Source organism: Paramormyrops kingsleyae, chromosome 25, assembly GCF_048594095.1.
Source record: "Paramormyrops kingsleyae isolate MSU_618 chromosome 25, PKINGS_0.4, whole genome shotgun sequence".
Lineage (NCBI taxonomy): Eukaryota > Metazoa > Chordata > Actinopteri > Osteoglossiformes > Mormyridae > Paramormyrops > Paramormyrops kingsleyae.
In genome coordinates, this window is record NC_132821.1 from 11,860,784 (window position 1) to 11,879,410 (window position 18,627).

Here is an 18,627-nt window from a genome sequence, read left to right on the forward strand (position 1 = left end):
CATCAGATGGCATTAAAGAAAATTGCTACGGTGATGGACTCTCCAGATGTCAGACGTGGAGAAGCAGCTGCCTTTGAGAGGTTTGCGCTCCAGGTCCAGTCACTGGTGGGAATGCTGAAGACTTTAGGCCCAGAGGGAGAGGCTGAGCTGCAGTGTCGCTCACATGTGGCCCGCCTTCTCAGCAAATTACCACCTGAGCAGAGAGCAGAGTTCCGGCGTTGTATGTTCAGGCGTTCTGGAACAGACTACACCTTGACTGACCTCTCAGATTGGCTAAAGTATGAGTCGTGGTGTCAAGATGTTGATGGACAGCTACCGTCCAGAGGGACCAGAGATAGACCTGTGTTTAAGGGTGACAGACAGTCAAACAAACGGCTGGTCACAGTCCTCCATGGGACTAAAGACAGCCTCAGCAAGGAAGATCCCCCTGCTAAAGGCAGCCTTGTTCAGATGAACCGAAGCAAACCATACTGTGCGTTCTGTGACAAGTCGGAGCATCACCTCAGTCAGTGTAAGAAGATCTCCAAGTTAACTAAAGAACAGTTAACCATGTGGATAAGGACGAATAGAAGATGTTGGCGCTGCGCACGGTCCCACCAGGCAGCACAATGTGATCTTAAGAAACCTTGCGGCTTGTGTCAGGGAAGGCATCTACAGGCTTTACATGAGGTCAACATCAGGGCCTCAAAGGGAGCGGTGATGCCTATTGTGGAGGGGGATCAGGCAGAGGTTTCGCCAACGGAAGTGCTCTATCTGGATAGGCCAACCGAGGACAGTCATGTGTTACTCAAAGTCGTCAGAGTCCTCATCCACAGTTGTAATCGAACACTGGATGCGTATGCAATACTAGATGATGGATCAGAGAGGACAATGTTGCTACCTGCCGCTGCCCAGAGACTTGGGCTCAGAGGGACACCTGAAGATCTCCCACTACGCACCATCAGGCAGGATGTACAAACCATCAGTGGCGCCTCAGTGTCCTTCTCCATCTCTCCATTCGCAAGACCAAAAATTAGTTTCTCCATTACAGGAGCCTTCACGGCAACCCGCATTAATTTAGCAGAGCATACCTACCCCATGGAGCTGCTTCAGAAGAAGTACAGACACCTGACTGGCCTGCCAATGAGGTCATTCAAGAATGTCAGACCGTTGCTGCTGATTGGGAGTGACCATCCACACCTCATAACCCCTGTTGAACCCGTTAGGCTAGGCCCACCAGGCGGGCCAGCAGCTATTCGTACCCGTCTAGGATGGACACTCCAAGGCCCTGCAAAGGTGGTCCGTCAGCTCGTCCAGCCACAACAGTGTCTCATGACCTCCGTGGCCCCCCAGGTGAACGAGCTGATGAAACACATAGAGAGATTATGGCAGCTAGACACCATCCCATTGAGGAGCGAGAAGTTAGTGACTCGCTCCAAACAGGATCATGAAGCCATCAACATCCTTGAATCCCAGACCACGCGTGTAGAAGTAAATGGTATACTTCGATACGCAACTCCACTGCTCCGGCGGAAGAACATGCCCCGCCTCCAAGCACCAATGGAGGCTGTCATGCCAAGCCTGAGAAGCACAGAGAGGAGACTCAGTAGGGACCCTACGAAAGCCACTGCTTACAAGGAAGAGATGGAGAAGCTCATAAAGGCAGGATCAGTGTTGAAGGTTGACCCCAGGATGTTAGGAGAAGAGGGGGAGTCATGGTATATACCCCACCACATGGTTAGCCACAATGGTAAGAATCGGCTTGTATTTAACTGCTCTTATCAGTATCGAGGGCAGAGTTTGAATGAGTACCTACTGCCGGGTCCAACACTGGGAGCATCACTTCTTGGAGTCCTTTTGCGCTTCCGCGAGCATGCAGTGGCTGTCAGCGGAGATATCAAGAGCATGTTCCATCAGGTTCGCCTGATCCCTGAGGACTGCTGCCTCCTGAGGTTTGTGTGGCGCAATCTGAATCAACATGAACCTCCAGAAGTATATGAATGGCGAGTGTTGCCCTTTGGCACAACGTGTAGTCCTTGCTGCGCAGTGTTTGCCCTACAGCACCATGTAGCTAACCACAGTCAGCCAGATGAAGAGATGAGGCGCTCCGTTGAGCGATGTTTCTATGTTGATAATTGCTTACAAAGCCTACCCACCACTGAGGAAGCCAGACAGTTAGTGGACAAGCTCCGAGCACTCCTGTCGTCAGCAGGGTTTGAACTGCGTCAGTGGGCTAGCAATGAGCCAGCCGTCATAAGCCACCTTCCTGAAGAAGTGCGGTCAGACACAGTCGAGCTCTGGCTGGCTCAAGACCGGTCAGATGCTCCAGAGTCCACCTTAGGACTTAGCTGGCACTTTCAGACCGACCTCCTTGGTTACAAGTATCGTCATGTGGATTATGGGGCCCCAACCATGCGGAATATTTATAAAGTCCTAGCCAGCCAGTACGATCCTTTAGGGTTCATTCTACCCTACACCACCCGGGCTAAACTGCTAGTCAGACATCTCTGGGACAAGCAGAGGGGTTGGGATGAACCCCTGCTACCGCAAGACCTCCTGCAGCAGTGGAAAGATTGGGAGGAAGAGCTTCAAGTCCTGCCCCAGGTCCTCTTTCCTCGACCGTACTTACCCAAGGACATACCCCCACTGATCACTAGCAAAGAGATGCACATCTTCTGTGATGCGTCTGAGCAGGCTTACGGTGCCGTAGCCTATCTGAGAACATTGGACAGTGATGGTGGCGTGCACCTAGCTTTCCTTTTGGCACGCTCCAGGGTTGCTCCTAAGCGGTTACATTCCATGCCTCGGTTAGAGCTCTGTGCCGCACTCATCGGAGCTCAACTCTCAAAATTACTTGAGAAGGAGCTTACCTTAGAAGTCACTCGGACGATCCTGTGGTCAGATTCCACCACGGTGTTGACTTGGCTGAAATCCGAGTCATGTCGCTTTAAGGTTTTCGTTGGCACGCGTGTGGCGGAAATACAGGACCTCACAGAGCAGTCTACTTGGCGATACGTAGACACTGCAAGAAATCCCGCCGACGATATCACCCGAGGCAAGCTGTTGAGGGATCTGATAGAGCCAAATAGATGGACTCATGGACCCCCTTTCCTCCTCCTGAGCCCAGACTCATGGCCAGTATACCCAGTGATAAACCAAGGGGATGACATTTCAGAGCTCCGTAAGACTGTCTTCTGTGGCTTCGTCTCCCCTGCACCAAACCTGCCGGGTACTTGGAAGGAACTGTTGCAGATCACAGCCGAGGAACTGCATGGGGCGGCCAACCAAAGTGATTGCCCATTAGCTAAAGATTACCGCGATGCAGAGAATCTGATCTTGCGGAGAGCCCAGCAGGAGTGTTTCCCAGAGGAGCTTCGTTTGCTGAAGGCTGGGAAGTCCGTTCCTTCGACAAGTAGATTGCTGACCTTATCCCCTGAGCTGGATGAAACTGGAGAGCTGATACGGGTTGGTGGACGACTCCGCCGATCTGAGGACCTAGAGCTGACAACCCAGCACCCAGTAGTCCTTGACTCGTCTCATCCAGTCACCAGGCTCTTAATACAGGATTATGATAGCCGTTTGTGCCACCCAGGCCCCGAACGGGTCTTCGCTGAGATCCGAAGGTCTTTCTGGGTTTTGCGAGGGCGGGAAGCCATCCGTCGTTATCAGCGCACCTGTACTGACTGCCGTAGGTGGAAGGCTAGGCCTGCTGTACCAAAGATGGCAGACCTCCCATTAGCTCGCCTGAGGCTCTTTAAGCCTGCCTTTTATTCCTCTGGGATGGACTGCTTTGGGCCTCTGGAAGTGAAGTGGGGGCGTCGTACCGAAAAGAGATGGGGGATAATATTTAAGTGTCTCACCACAAGAGCTGTACATCTGGACCTGTTGACTAACATGGATACGGACTCTTTCCTGATGGCCCTCAGGAGATTCATCGCCCGGAGAGGAACACCAACCGAGCTGTTCTCTGATCAGGGAACAAACTTCCGAGGAGGGGAGAGGGAACTTCGTGAGGCCTTTGCGGCATTATCTCCTGACCTACGGCAACACCTGGCAAAGCAGAAAATCCTCTTCCACTTTAACCCTCCAGCTGCTCCACATTTCGGAGGGGTATGGGAGAGGGAAATCCGCTCCATTAAAGCGGCTCTGAACACTACAGTTGGGGCTCAGCCAGTCCCAGAAGAGGTCCTTCGGACGGCGCTCATAGAGGTAGAAGCAATCCTTAACTCCAAGCCCCTTGGTTATGTTCCATCAGATGTGAATGACCTGGACCCAGTAACTCCCAATGTGTTGCTGATGGGGCGGCCTGATGGATCTCTACCTCAAGTCGTTTATCCTGAAGGAGACATCCTAAGTCGACGCCGATGGAGACACTCCCAGATACTCGCTGATCGTTTCTGGGCTTGTTTCATCCGGTTGTACCTTCCCAGCCTACAAATCCGCCAGAAGTGGCATAATACACCAGCTGACCTCGCAGAGGGTTCTGTGGTGATGATTGTAGATCCACAGATGCCACGAGCTCTTTGGCCCATCGGGCGGGTGGTTAAGGCCCATCACAGCCCTGATGGTCACATTAGGTCTGCGGATGTGAAAGTCAGGGATCGAGTATACACCCGACCTGTCGCCAAGCTAGTAGTCCTCCCAGCTCTACCTCCAGGAGGAGATGAGGACAATGCTACGCCTTCAACTCCATGAGACTTTGGGGGACTTCGGGCCCTTGATGAGGAGCAAATGTATTGTATACATTTGGGGGCGGCTGTACAAAAGGCCCTCGACTGTTAAGTGTTCAGTAATAGAAATTCTTATTTTGTTGATTTCGCTAATTCATTTATAATGTTACATGGAAGCAGCCATTAGTTTATTGTTTCCATGGTAGCACGTGGGCACGCATGGCGCGAACTTAGTTGCCGTCTCCATTTATTATTTCTGTTCAGTAACAGTAAAGGTTAGTAGCGGGGCTAACTGCGAGTGCTAATCCATTGTTCGTGTGCGTAAATGAACAAAGGGTAAGATAACCAAATTAATATTAATCTTTATGTTTGCGCCTTCAGTATACGACTAGTTATATTTATTTCTATGCAATTGTTCTATTATCCGTGAAGTGATCTGTAAATGCGCGTTCGCTTCTTTCGCGCTGTGAAGTATTGTATGTTAAACGTGAGTTCGTGTATATTCTCACTGTTAATGTTAAGGTAAGAAGAGATTGTGCTTATATTGCGGGGCACATTATAGAACGCAGTGCTGTGCTTGTATAATTAACCTTAGTATTCAGATTCAATTATACGCGAATGGAGAGATCGCGGTGTTCATGTATGGTTGTAAGCTGACCTTGTTATTGGTAGTTGCTGAGTGTATACTTACCATACCTTTGTTTCTTTAGACCACACACACACATACAGACACACCCCCAAGCACCCACATCAGCACCTGTGTCACGCGAGCCCAAAAAAGGGGATGTTGTACTGGAATGAATAAAGATTCATCAGGATCCTTGAGCCTCAAGTGGTGTTCTGGCCGACACTCCGGGATACACATGACTAGAATCCAACCCAGCAACTTCACAGAGTGATCCTAACAGCAGTCTCCACTACAGCTTCGAAATATTGTTTTAGTTTTGTAGTGGATGCAATTTAAGTTTAAACAATAGTACTGTAGTCATTTTAAGAGACTTAAGCAGTGTCAGTAAACTACATACAAAGATGAACAACACAGTTTCTACACATTCAAAAGCAATAATAAATTGATCGTAATTACTTACGCCTTGGAAGCCATTCTTCACGAGTTGTTCAACAAAAGATGAAATCTTGAGCAGAATCTGGAGCTCTTGTCTCGCTGGAAGCAGAGGTAGAGTGACTGTACATGCGGAGGTCTCCTCTTAATATACGATTCTGACCGCCCCCCCGCCCCCTCGTAGCCCCGCCCACCCCATCCCACCCCACTCCACCCCCGGTGTCACTCTGAGGGACACTTCCACTGGAAGACAGTTTCAAACAATATAACTTTTAAAAAGGATAAGAACTGAATTTTTATTTCTAAATAAGGTGATAAATCGATAGTGCAGTTATAAAACTTCTGCACGATTTCGCCACCACACCACAAAAATATAGTAGCCTATTTAATATAATATAAATCTACCCAAACAAAAGATCCCTTATGTTGCTTGCTGACATACATTTCATTTGTGTCTGTCTTTGCCATTTCAAAACCATGTTGTGACTCTTGTGTGACTTTAATATAAGCTATTGGAGCTGTAATATTGTCAGTTTTACAATCTCTTGATTAATGTGGAAGATCGTAATTTAACATACATAGGATGATAATAAAGAATGTTTGCTTTCTTATGTGTCGGTCACGGTAAGCAACCGCAACGGCCCGCATACCAAGCTACAGCGATTCTGAGCAATATTGGCAGTATGATCCAATTTCGATTTCGCCGTTTTTACCCCGAAATTTCTGCACGAATTCGCCACCACACCACATATATATAGTATACTATAATATAATTTACCCAAACAACGTATCCCTTATGTTGCTTGCTTATATACATTTAATTTCTGTCTGTCTTTGCCATTTCAAAACCATGTTGTGACTCTTGGGTGACTTTAATATAAGCTATTGGAGCTGTAATAATTTGCCTTTTACACTCTCTTGATTAATGTGGAAGATCATAATTTAACATACATAGGATGATAATAAAGAATGTTTGCTTTCTTATGTGTCGGTCACGGTAAGCAACCGCAACGGCCCGCATACCATCGGAAAGCTACAGCGATTCTGAGCAATATTGGCAGTATGATCCAATTTCGATTTCGCCGTTTTTACCCTGAAATTTCTGCCTGAATTTGCCCCCCCTCCCCGCCGCCTTGCTCTAACCCACTCTCGCACTCGCTCACTATTTGGAGCGAGCCAGCCTTAAAGGGGCCAGATCGCATTACTGATGGTACCATATATTGTTCTAATCCGTACTGTTGTGACAGACAAATTGACATACAGTGATTACTAATATTAGCAGGATAGACTCAGTGTATAATGTTCCGAATATTTTGGTGTATTGCTCGGCATTACTGGTTGTTTAATACATTTATTTTAGTCACTCTGTTTACCTGATCTCAGCCTAATTGTTGCGCTGGCAGATAGTTGGGGGATGGGTAGCCGTGCATGTGCATCGCAGAGAGGTGAAAAACAGCAATCAAGGAAACAATAGCCCTCATCTCAGAAGCCGATGTTAACGGCTTGAGTAACTGACCTGCTTGATTCAAATGCTGATGACTCCCAGGCTGAGGAATTTGTAACTAAATAGTTGGATTAAAAATATTTGCATCATTGTAATTTGCTCACAACTACAGCTAACTTGCTTAATCATAATTAGCCCTTCTGAAGTCTGTTACCCGTCATCTCAGATGTTGATGTTAACCGCTTCAGTAAGTAACCTGTGGGTCGCACTGGTAAAATAGTTGAGGTTATTTTTCCTTAAACGGTCATCATGTTTTTATGCTCCACAAATACTGTAGGTTGTCAGCTTTATTTGCCTGTGTACATTTTATATTGTCTGTCATTGCTTTGACCTCTGTGATTTTGCTAAGGTTATCCTGCTAATTCCCTTGCAAACTGTAAAATAAAAGCGTGATTATTTGAGTAGACGGGCTGTGTGTTTCAGTTCGTCACGTGCTTTGGTGTATTTGCGGTGTATTACAGGTCAGTGTGCCATGCATCAGATAGGTAGTGGCCCAGTCTATAATGCTCCAAATATTTTGAAGGGTTACTCTAAAACTGCTGGGGCTATTGACATGTGTCTGGTCTCTGTGTGGACCACAAATGTTGTGCTTTAATTTGATGCTTAATTTGGCTTTATAGCCTGAGGTAGGAGCTCAAACAGACCTCATTCTAGGCATCCGTACAGATTGTCAGGCCCTTCCGAAGTCTGTTGCCCCTCATCTCAGATGTTGATGTTAACCGCTTGAGTAAGTGACCTGTGGGTCGCACTTAAACTACTGTAATACTTGGGGCAACGACAAGGTCGTAAACTTTATACATTGCCAAAAAAAAAACAAAATAATTATACTAGAAAAGTGTCACTTTATTTCACATTTAAAGAGTTATTTCACATAAAAACTGCATACAAGAAAATAGTACAGTGCAATCAGGATGTACTTGGGCCAATTGATTAGAAATTAAGAGCTTTAAATTTGATGAATGAATAATCTGCCCGACCTTGCATGGTGGAATAATCTACCCACATCACTTTTGGGAAGAGTAGCAAACAATCAAAATGATGATCTTGCCAAAAATTAACTACATGTTCTCAATGGTTCTCAGTCCCTCTCCCCTGAACGATTTCCTCTGCACCCCATAATTGAACAACAGTTCCTCCCCAACATTAATCCTGTTCAGGGCCAAAAGCAAAATAACATCCTGTCCCCCGACGGCTGGGCTGTATAGTCTTGGCCGGAGGTTGGCCTTATGGGAATGATTAATCAGCCGGCCAAAAGGCTGTATGCCCGGGTGACAGGCACACTCAGACTTATGGCTGTTCCGGAAGAAGAACATGTAGCCAGATTCTTCTTCCTTCGTCGATGAGTGAATCCGCTGGCCCTCAGTGGCTGTGACTACCGGCCCGTGGTAGTCACACACCACCTCACCAGCCTGGAACTGCCGGGTGGCGCAGACTCCCTTCCCCTTCCCCGCAATGTCCATCACCACAAGTCCCTTCCACTTCTGGTTGTGGATGAGCTCCTGGATGTGGCTAGAGTCCACGGCAGTGTCCACCGAACCCACTGGTCTCCAGTCCTTCAGAACGCTGGCCGCGCTGGGAACGTTACTTTTCCAGCCTTGGTTCCTGATCCAAGCGTCGACCCGGGACTCGGTGGGCTGCCGTCTGCCAAAGTGTGCTGTCAAGAACAAAGTAAATTGTTGTTAGTTAAGAAGCCTATGTAGATAGGACCGTTTCACAGTAAAAAATGTCATTAGTGCTACAAACAATACTCACACAAGACATGCCGTACGCGCATCCTCATCTGGGCCTTCAGCCAGCGATCATAGAGCTGCCGCTGAAACCGGCCCGACGTCTGCGAGCGTGCCGTCTTGTCTGGGATGTCACCATCCAGGGTCACGGGGTGGGTCCGAAGGAGCTGATCGAACGCTGCCTGGACATCCATCTGTTGGTTGGATGCCAGGGCAGCATCCCGTGCGGCACCACGGGCAGAACAGCTGGGCCCTTCCTCTCCGGAGTCAGCGCTGAGATAAAAATAAAAAAACAAAAAAAAATAACCCACAAACGTTTAAGGTTAGTGTTCAGTGGTGAGGGCTTTGGTTGTGTGTCTTGATGTTGGTAAGTGTGTTGACAAACAGAAAACATGCCTACCTTGAGTCACCTGCCAGCTTCTTCAGCAGCTTACTGGCCAACACCACATTCCGCGACTGCTTCATCCGGTAGTGCTCGTCAGCCGTCGCAGTGGAATGAGTGAGGTAATCGGCCACCAAGGACTTCTCTTGGTCCGTCAAGTCCTTGGTGGCCGTCTCAAAGATGCGCCGGGCCGTCTGGTAGGTGACTGGATCCAGCTTGTATCTAAAATACAAAAATACATTTATTAATACGTCTCACACAACACGTATGTAGAACATATTATAGGGGGAATTAATCATGACGATCAGCTCACTTTTGGTGCAGCCGGTTGAGGTCATTCGAAGCGTTGAACGCCGGCCTGCCTGCGGTGGAGACGAAGAACCGTTTGTCTCCTCCCAGGTCATCCAGTGTCGTCCGGCTCCTCTTGGAGCTAAGGAGCTGTGGCCGTACCTGGGTGAAGTAGATGTCGAACCACTGTTGGCAGAGGAAAACAGATTAAAATCGCTGCTCTTGAAATAAACTATGAAATAAATCTTATCAAACTTGATATACTTACCGTCTCCTCCTCAGAGGACAATGCAAACGTGGCCGCTTGCTGCGCCGACGTCTTGTGTTCCTTCACCACAATCACCGTATGGTCGGCCTCGGACGTGCTCCTGGTCATCCACTCCTGGACCTACACAATACAATGATGTCCCACTGATAAATAAGAGTATCGGCAAAAAGGAAAAGTGAAGACAAAAAGAATACAACACTTACGGTCATGTGCTCCACCACGCCTGGTGGCTGGAGATGCTTCAGAATCACCGTGGCCTCCAGGTAGTAGAGGACAAGGCAGCACTCTGCACACTCCAGGGGCATCTCCTCCGGATACACCTTGCCAAGGACTGCCAAGAAGTCGTTCTTGGCAGCCCTCAGCACGGCCCAGCAGTCCTCTGGACTCTTCTCTGGGCTCATCCCCGTGAGAATGACATGACTATGTGGGTGGGAGAAGAAAATTCAATTACTGTCAATCCTAATCAATACAGTACACATTTTAATAAAATGTGCTCACAATGTAAAATGGCTCTGCTTCTCCATGCAGTGCACTCCAGGAGCAGTGAGGGAGATAAAAAAAAAAACATCATGAGTGTGTTAAACACAGTAGAGGAGATGTATAATCAAATCATAATATGGAATTTAACGGGTGTTGACAGTTGAACTTACCTCCTTTGCGTCATCTCCTTACTCACCAACTTTGCAGAGCTCTGCTGGAGTGAGCCCAGGTACTCCACGAAGAACATTGCCTCATTCCACAAGGCAATGTTGTCACGCCGGAGGTCGGTGGCCACGGTGTGGTACTTGAGGAATCTGTCAGAGGAAGGACAGGTATGTAAGTATCCATATGTACATAAACTTGTACATGCCACCATGACAATAGTGGGAGGACTGAACTTCCTTGAAGAAAACAGATACGACAATACAACACAAACCTACAATATACTGTTAAAAATCTACATGCTACCAACCTCTTCAGGCTCTTCATGTAGTTGACCTGAGTCTGCCTGGAGAGACCAGCCTCAGTCAGCTCCCGAAAGAAGAGCTTCGTCCTCTCCCTCTCCCTCAGAAATTCAAGGGATGGCTCTTCAGGGTTCACAAAAAACATGAACCTGCTGACGTTTTCCACCTGGAAAATAAAATCGGCATTACTTAATGAATATATTGCGTAGATATAAAGCTCCAAAAAATAATAGAGTGAACTTTTATGGGAGACCTCACCGTCTGCTTGAAATTCTCAATCAGGAGATCCTTCTCCAAGTATGCGGCGAAGCCCTTCAGGAGGGGATGGTCCAGAGAATGTTTCCGGTGCAGTCCCTTCTCCTGCATCATGTGCCTGGAGGTCTGTGGCCACTGCACCTCCCGGGTACTGCCATGTGGAAAACATATTTCGTCTTAAAATTGCACCTTCAATTGGCTCACAAGCAAAAGCAAAAGGTATCAATGAAGCTGCAAATCCGAGACACTCATACTCACACTTGAAAGATCTCGCCGTTGCTGACACTGACTGCGTCCTCCGACTGCTCAGTCGCCGAGCTCTCCGGTCGCTGCACGGTTGTACCAGCCACCACAGGAACACTGCTGGTCTGCGCCGCTACTGCTGGGGAGGGGGTGTCAGGCACCACCATGTGGCGACGCTCCAGCTCCTGGATCATCCTTTCAGATAAATAAGTAAATAAAAAAACTGTTAGTAAATGTCATACTGAAGAAACGAAGCGAGATGTGTAAAAAAGACTGAAGAGTTTTCCCACCAACCTGCTCATAGGATTAGCATCATCCATAATGTCTCGCAGGTGCCTGTAGCTGAACACCCTGCCCCACTGCAGAACTTCAAGCGCATCCTGCTTTGCCTTCTCCACTACTTCTTGGATGGCTTCTTTCGAAGATCTCTTCATGCACACCCTAGTCAGATGCACCGAGAGGCTTGCCTGTGTCTTCTTGCACACGGGGCAGAGCAGGAAATGCCTGTTGGAAGTACTGCGGATATAAAAAAAACAACAAAAAAAAAACAATTAACAGTTTTATGTAACAGTCAAGGAAGTGTTACTTAAGATTAGATTTAATTCATGTTTTTCAGGACCCATTCCAGTCATCATCATCAACATTGTTCATTCCTCAGTGGTTTGGATAAATAACATTTGCATATCTATTGTCATCCTGATGGGTCCCAGACTGAGAAAAGTAATTAGTAAACTACATGATCACAACTACTGAAAGATTTTTACTAATTACAGTCGAACTTCGTAACAACGTACCTCGGGGGACATTAAGAATTTGTACGTTATAACCATAGTATGTTGTAACCAGGTCCCTCAAAATGAATGGAACGGGGGCTGCATGCAAGAAGTGCGGCCGGCGTGGAATGCTTCGTGAGGACAGGTTCATACAGTTAGGCGCGTTGCTAAGCGATGTAGATGGCCGGCAACAGCCGATTCTGAATTGTGCACGCGCTCGGAAGATGAGGCTGTACGTTGTAACGATGGTCAGTTTGCCTATTTTCCTCTGAAAATCATACGTTATATCGAAGTTTACACTGTAAAGGTGTATGTTCTAAGCGATACCGGCAAATGGAATAATGCAATACGCGAATTCGGGACATCGAAATTTGAACGTTGTATTGGTGTAAACGTTATAAACGGGGTATGTTGTAACGAGGTTCGACTGTAGTTACATTTATATCAAGCAATATAAGCCCTTATATTTTAGCAATCTGAAAGTGCTACAGAGTAAAAATAAAGAGATTAAACAGGAGAATCTATAAAATGTCTTTCTAAAAAGATGAGTTTTTGTAATTAAAAAAAGTTGCTTCGAAATATTGTTTTAGTTTTGTAGTGGATGCAATTTAAGTTTAAACAATAGTACTGTAGTCAGTTTAAGAGACTTAAGCAGTGTCAGTAAACTACATACAAAGATGAACAACACAGTTTCTACACATTCAAAAGCAATAATAAATTGATCGTAATTACTTACGCCTTGGAAGCCATTCTTCACGAGTTGTTCAACAAAAGATGAAATCTTGAGCAGAATCTGGAGCTCTTGTCTCGCTGGAAGCAGAGGTAGAGTGACTGTACATGCGGAGGTCTCCTCTTAATATACGATTCTGACCGCCCCCCCGCCCCCTCGTAGCCCCGCCCACCCCATCCCACCCCACTCCACCCCCGGTGTCACTCTGAGGGACACTTCCACTGGAAGACAGTTTCAAACAATATAACTTTTAAAAAGGATAAGAACTGAATTTTTATTTCTAAATAAGGTGATAAATCGATAGTGCAGTTATAAAACTTCTGCACGATTTCGCCACCACACCACAAAAATATAGTAGCCTATTTAATATAATATAAATCTACCCAAACAAAAGATCCCTTATGTTGCTTGCTGACATACATTTCATTTGTGTCTGTCTTTGCCATTTCAAAACCATGTTGTGACTCTTGTGTGACTTTAATATAAGCTATTGGAGCTGTAATATTGTCAGTTTTACAATCTCTTGATTAATGTGGAAGATCGTAATTTAACATACATAGGATGATAATAAAGAATGTTTGCTTTCTTATGTGTCGGTCACGGTAAGCAACCGCAACGGCCCGCATACCAAGCTACAGCGATTCTGAGCAATATTGGCAGTATGATCCAATTTCGATTTCGCCGTTTTTACCCCGAAATTTCTGCACGAATTCGCCACCACACCACATATATATAGTATACTATAATATAATTTACCCAAACAACGTATCCCTTATGTTGCTTGCTTATATACATTTAATTTCTGTCTGTCTTTGCCATTTCAAAACCATGTTGTGACTCTTGGGTGACTTTAATATAAGCTATTGGAGCTGTAATAATTTGCCTTTTACACTCTCTTGATTAATGTGGAAGATCATAATTTAACATACATAGGATGATAATAAAGAATGTTTGCTTTCTTATGTGTCGGTCACGGTAAGCAACCGCAACGGCCCGCATACCAAGCTACAGCGATTCTGAGCAATATTGGCAGTATGATCCAATTTCGATTTCGCCGTTTTTACCCCGAAATTTCTGCACGAATTCGCCACCACACCACATATATATAGTATACTATAATATAATTTACCCAAACAACGTATCCCTTATGTTGCTTGCTTATATACATTTAATTTCTGTCTGTCTTTGCCATTTCAAAACCATGTTGTGACTCTTGGGTGACTTTAATATAAGCTATTGGAGCTGTAATAATTTGCCTTTTACACTCTCTTGATTAATGTGGAAGATCATAATTTAACATACATAGGATGATAATAAAGAATGTTTGCTTTCTTATGTGTCGGTCACGGTAAGCAACCGCAACGGCCCGCATACCATCGGAAAGCTACAGCGATTCTGAGCAATATTGGCAGTATGATCCAATTTCGATTTCGCCGTTTTTACCCTGAAATTTCTGCCTGAATTTGCCCCCCCTCCCCGCCGCCTTGCTCTAACCCACTCTCGCACTCGCTCACTATTTGGAGCGAGCCAGCCTTAAAGGGGCCAGATCGCATTACTGATGGTACCATATATTGTTCTAATCCGTACTGTTGTGACAGACAAATTGACATACAGTGATTACTAATATTAGCAGGATAGACTCAGTGTATAATGTTCCGAATATTTTGGTGTATTGCTCGGCATTACTGGTTGTTTAATACATTTATTTTAGTCACTCTGTTTACCTGATCTCAGCCTAATTGTTGCGCTGGCAGATAGTTGGGGGATGGGTAGCCGTGCATGTGCATCGCAGAGAGGTGAAAAACAGCAATCAAGGAAACAATAGCCCTCATCTCAGAAGCCGATGTTAACGGCTTGAGTAACTGACCTGCTTGATTCAAATGCTGATGACTCCCAGGCTGAGGAATTTGTAACTAAATAGTTGGATTAAAAATATTTGCATCATTGTAATTTGCTCACAACTACAGCTAACTTGCTTAATCATAATTAGCCCTTCTGAAGTCTGTTACCCGTCATCTCAGATGTTGATGTTAACCGCTTCAGTAAGTAACCTGTGGGTCGCACTGGTAAAATAGTTGAGGTTATTTTTCCTTAAACGGTCATCATGTTTTTATGCTCCACAAATACTGTAGGTTGTCAGCTTTATTTGCCTGTGTACATTTTATATTGTCTGTCATTGCTTTGACCTCTGTGATTTTGCTAAGGTTATCCTGCTAATTCCCTTGCAAACTGTAAAATAAAAGCGTGATTATTTGAGTAGACGGGCTGTGTGTTTCAGTTCGTCACGTGCTTTGGTGTATTTGCGGTGTATTACAGGTCAGTGTGCCATGCATCAGATAGGTAGTGGCCCAGTCTATAATGCTCCAAATATTTTGAAGGGTTACTCTAAAACTGCTGGGGCTATTGACATGTGTCTGGTCTCTGTGTGGACCACAAATGTTGTGCTTTAATTTGATGCTTAATTTGGCTTTATAGCCTGAGGTAGGAGCTCAAACAGACCTCATTCTAGGCATCCGTACAGATTGTCAGGCCCTTCCGAAGTCTGTTGCCCCTCATCTCAGATGTTGATGTTAACCGCTTGAGTAAGTGACCTGTGGGTCGCACTTAAACTACTGTAATACTTGGGGCAACGACAAGGTCGTAAACTTTATACATTGCCAAAAAAAAAAACAAAATAATTATACTAGAAAAGTGTCACTTTATTTCACATTTAAAGAGTTATTTCACATAAAAACTGCATACAAGAAAATAGTACAGTGCAATCAGGATGTACTTGGGCCAATTGATTAGAAATTAAGAGCTTTAAATTTGATGAATGAATAATCTGCCCGACCTTGCATGGTGGAATAATCTACCCACATCACTTTTGGGAAGAGTAGCAAACAATCAAAATGATGATCTTGCCAAAAATTAACTACATGTTCTCAATGGTTCTCAGTCCCTCTCCCCTGAACGATTTCCTCTGCACCCCATAATCGAACAACAGTTCCTCCCCAACATTAATCCTGTTCAGGGCCAAAAGCAAAATAACATCCTGTCCCCCGACGGCTGGGCTGTACAGTCTTGGCCGGAGGTTGGCCTTCTTATGGGAATGATTAATCAGCCGGCCAAAAGGCTGTATGCCCGGGTGACAGGCACACTCAGACTTATGGCTGTTCCGGAAGAAGAACATGTAGCCAGATTCTTCTTCCTTCGTCGATGAGTGAATCCGCTGGCCCTCAGTGGCTGTGACTACCGGCCCGTGGTAGTCACACACCACCTCACCAGCCTGGAACTGCCGGGTGGCGCAGACTCCCTTCCCCTTCCCCGCAATGTCCATCACCACAAGTCCCTTCCACTTCTGGTTGTGGATGAGCTCCTGGATGTGGCTAGAGTCCACGGCAGTGTCCCCCGAACCCACTGGTCTCCAGTCCTTCAGAACGCTGGCCGCGCTGGGAACGTTACTTTTCCAGCCTTGGTTCCTGATCCAAGCGACGACCCGGGACTCGGTGGGCTGCCGTCTGCCAAAGTGTGCTGTCAAGAACAAAGTAAATTGTTGTTAGTTAAGAAGCCTATGTAGATAGGACCGTTTCACAGTAAAAAATGTCATTAGTGCTACAAACAATACTCACACAAGACATGCCGTACGCGCATCCTCATCTGGGCCTTCAGCCAGCGATCATAGAGCTGCCGCTGAAACCGGCCCGACGTCTGCGAGCGTGCCGTCTTGTCTGGGATGTCGCCATCCAGGGTCACGGGGTGGGTCCGAAGGAGCTGATCGAACGCTGCCTGGACATCCATCCGTTGGTTGGATGCCAGGGCAGCATCCCGTGCGGCACCACGGGCAGAACAGCTGGGCCCTTCCTCTGCGGAGTCAGCGCTGAGATAAAAATAAAAAAACAAAAAAAAATAACCCACAAACGTTTAAGGTTAGTGTTCAGTGGTGAGGGCTTTGGTTGTGTGTCTTGATGTTGGTAAGTGTGTTGACAAACAGAAAACATGCCTACCTTGAGTCACCTGCCAGCTTCTTCAGCAGCTTACTGGCCAGCACCACATTCCGCGACTGCTTCATCCGGTAGTGCTCGTCAGCCGTCGCAGTGGAATGAGTGAGGTAATCGGCCACCAAGGACTTCTCTTGGTCCGTCAAGTCCTTGGTGGCCGTCTCAAAGATGCGCCGGGCCGTCTGGTAGGTGACTGGATCCAGCTTGTATCTAAAATACAAAAATACATTTATTAATACGTCTCACACAACACGTATGTAGAACATATTATAGGGGGAATTAATCATGACGATCAGCTCACTTTTGGTGCAGCCGGTTGAGGTCATTCGAAGCGTTGAACGCCGGCCTGCCTGCGGTGGAGACGAAGAACCGTTTGTCTCCTCCCAGGTCATCCAGTGTCGTCCGGCTCCTCTTGGAGCTCAGGAGCTGTGGCCGTACCTGGGTGAAGTAGATGTCGAACCACTGTTGGCAGAGGAAAACAGATTAAATCGCTGCTCTTGAAATAAACTATGAAATAAATCTTATCAAACTTGATATACTTACCGTCTCCTCCTCAGAGGACAATGCAAACGTGGCCGCTTGCTGCGCCGACGTCTTGTGTTCCTTCACCACAATCACCGTATGGTCGGCCTCGGACGTGCTCCTGGTCATCCACTCCTGGACCTACACAATACAATGATGTCCCACTGATAAATAAGAGTATCGGCAAAAAGGAAAAGTGAAGACAAAAAGAATACAACACTTACGGTCATGTGCTCCACCACGCCTGGTGGCTGGAGATGCTTCAGAATCACCGTGGCCTCCAGGTAGTAGAGGACAAGGCAGCACTCTGCACACTCCAGGGGCATCTCCTCCGGATACACCTTGCCAAGGACTGCCAAGAAGTCGTTCTTGGCAGCCCTCAGCACGGCCCAGCAGTCCTCTGGACTCTTCTCTGGGCTCATCCCCGTGAGAATGACATGACTATGTGGGTGGGAGAAGAAAATTCAATTACTGTCAATCCTAATCAATACAGTACACATTTTAATAAAATGTGCTCACAATGTAAAATGGCTCTGCTTCTCCATGCAGTGCACTCCAGGAGCAGTGAGGGAGATAAAAAAAAAACATTATGAGTGTGTTAAACACAGTAGAGGAGATGTATAATCAAATCATAATATGGAATTTAACGGGTGTTGACAGTTGAACTTACCTCCTTTGCGTCATCTCCTTACTCACCAACTTTGCAGAGCTCTGCTGGAGTGAGCCCAGGTACTCCACAAAGAACATTGCCTCATTCCACAAGGCAATGTTGTCACGCCGGAGGTCGGTGGCCACGGTGTGGTACTTGAGGAATCTGTCAGAGGAAGGACATGTATGTAAGTATCCATATGTACATAAACTTGTACATGCCACCATGACAATAGTGGGAGGACTGAACTTCCTTGAAGAAAACAGATACGACAATACAACACAAACCTACAATATACTGTTAAAAATCTACATGCTACCAACCTCTTCAGGCTCTTCATGTAGTTGACCTGAGTCTGCCTGGAGAGACCAGCCTCAGTCAGCTCCCGAAAGAAGAGCTTCGTCTTCTCCCTCTCCCTCAGAAATTCAAGGGATGGCTCTTCAGGGTTCACAAAAAACATGAACCTGCTGACGTTTTCCACCTGGAAAATAAAATCGGCATTACTTAATGAATATATTGCGTAGATATAAAGCTCCAAAAAATATTAATAGAGTGAACTTTTATGGGAGACCTCACCGTCTGCTTGAAATTCTCATTCAGGAGATCCTTCTCCAAGTATGCGGCGAAGCCCTTCAGGAGGGGATGGTCCAGAG

The 18,627-nt window shown here is 46.3% G+C and overlaps 2 protein-coding genes across 2 annotated transcripts; both read right to left on the reverse strand.

The window, feature by feature from the left end:
* Nucleotides 1-5,931: 5,931 nt before the first annotated feature.
* LOC140582752 (uncharacterized) lies at nt 5,932-10,894 on the reverse strand. Its single transcript, XM_072707065.1, has 9 exons — nt 10,831-10,894; nt 10,377-10,672; nt 10,082-10,298; nt 9,879-9,998; nt 9,636-9,796; nt 9,351-9,544; nt 8,966-9,064; nt 8,404-8,867; nt 5,932-5,952 (listed from the first exon to the last, which is right to left on the reverse strand). The coding sequence occupies exons 2-9, from the start codon at nt 10,400-10,402 to the stop codon at nt 5,932-5,934; spliced, it is 1,302 nt and encodes a 433-aa protein (XP_072563166.1). The 5' UTR covers nt 10,403-10,672; nt 10,831-10,894.
* Nucleotides 10,895-16,805: 5,911 nt separating this feature from the next.
* Nucleotides 16,806-18,007, reverse strand: LOC140582753 (uncharacterized). Its single transcript, XM_072707066.1, has 4 exons — nt 17,550-18,007; nt 17,347-17,466; nt 17,105-17,265; nt 16,806-17,013 (listed from the first exon to the last, which is right to left on the reverse strand). The coding sequence occupies exons 1-4, from the start codon at nt 17,745-17,747 to the stop codon at nt 16,806-16,808; spliced, it is 687 nt and encodes a 228-aa protein (XP_072563167.1). The 5' UTR covers nt 17,748-18,007.
* Nucleotides 18,008-18,627: the final 620 nt, after the last annotated feature.

Coding starts and splice junctions, on each gene's coding strand:
- LOC140582752 (XM_072707065.1), bottom strand. CDS start 10,402: ATGGAGAAGCAGAGCCATTTTACATT. Junction 9,545..9,635: donor CTCAACCGGCTGCACCAAAA/GTGAGCTGATCG, acceptor TTTGTATTTTAG/ATACAAGCTGGATCCAGTCA. Junction 8,868..8,965: donor GCGCGTACGGCATGTCTTGT/GTGAGTATTGTT, acceptor TGTTCTTGACAG/CACACTTTGGCAGACGGCAG.
- LOC140582753 (XM_072707066.1), bottom strand. CDS start 17,747: ATGAGCCCAGAGAAGAGTCCAGAGGACTGCTGGGCCGTGCTGAGGGCT. Junction 17,467..17,549: donor GCGTGGTGGAGCACATGACC/GTAAGTGTTGTA, acceptor TGTATTGTGTAG/GTCCAGGAGTGGATGACCAG. Junction 17,266..17,346: donor TGTCCTCTGAGGAGGAGACG/GTAAGTATATCA, acceptor CTCTGCCAACAG/TGGTTCGACATCTACTTCAC.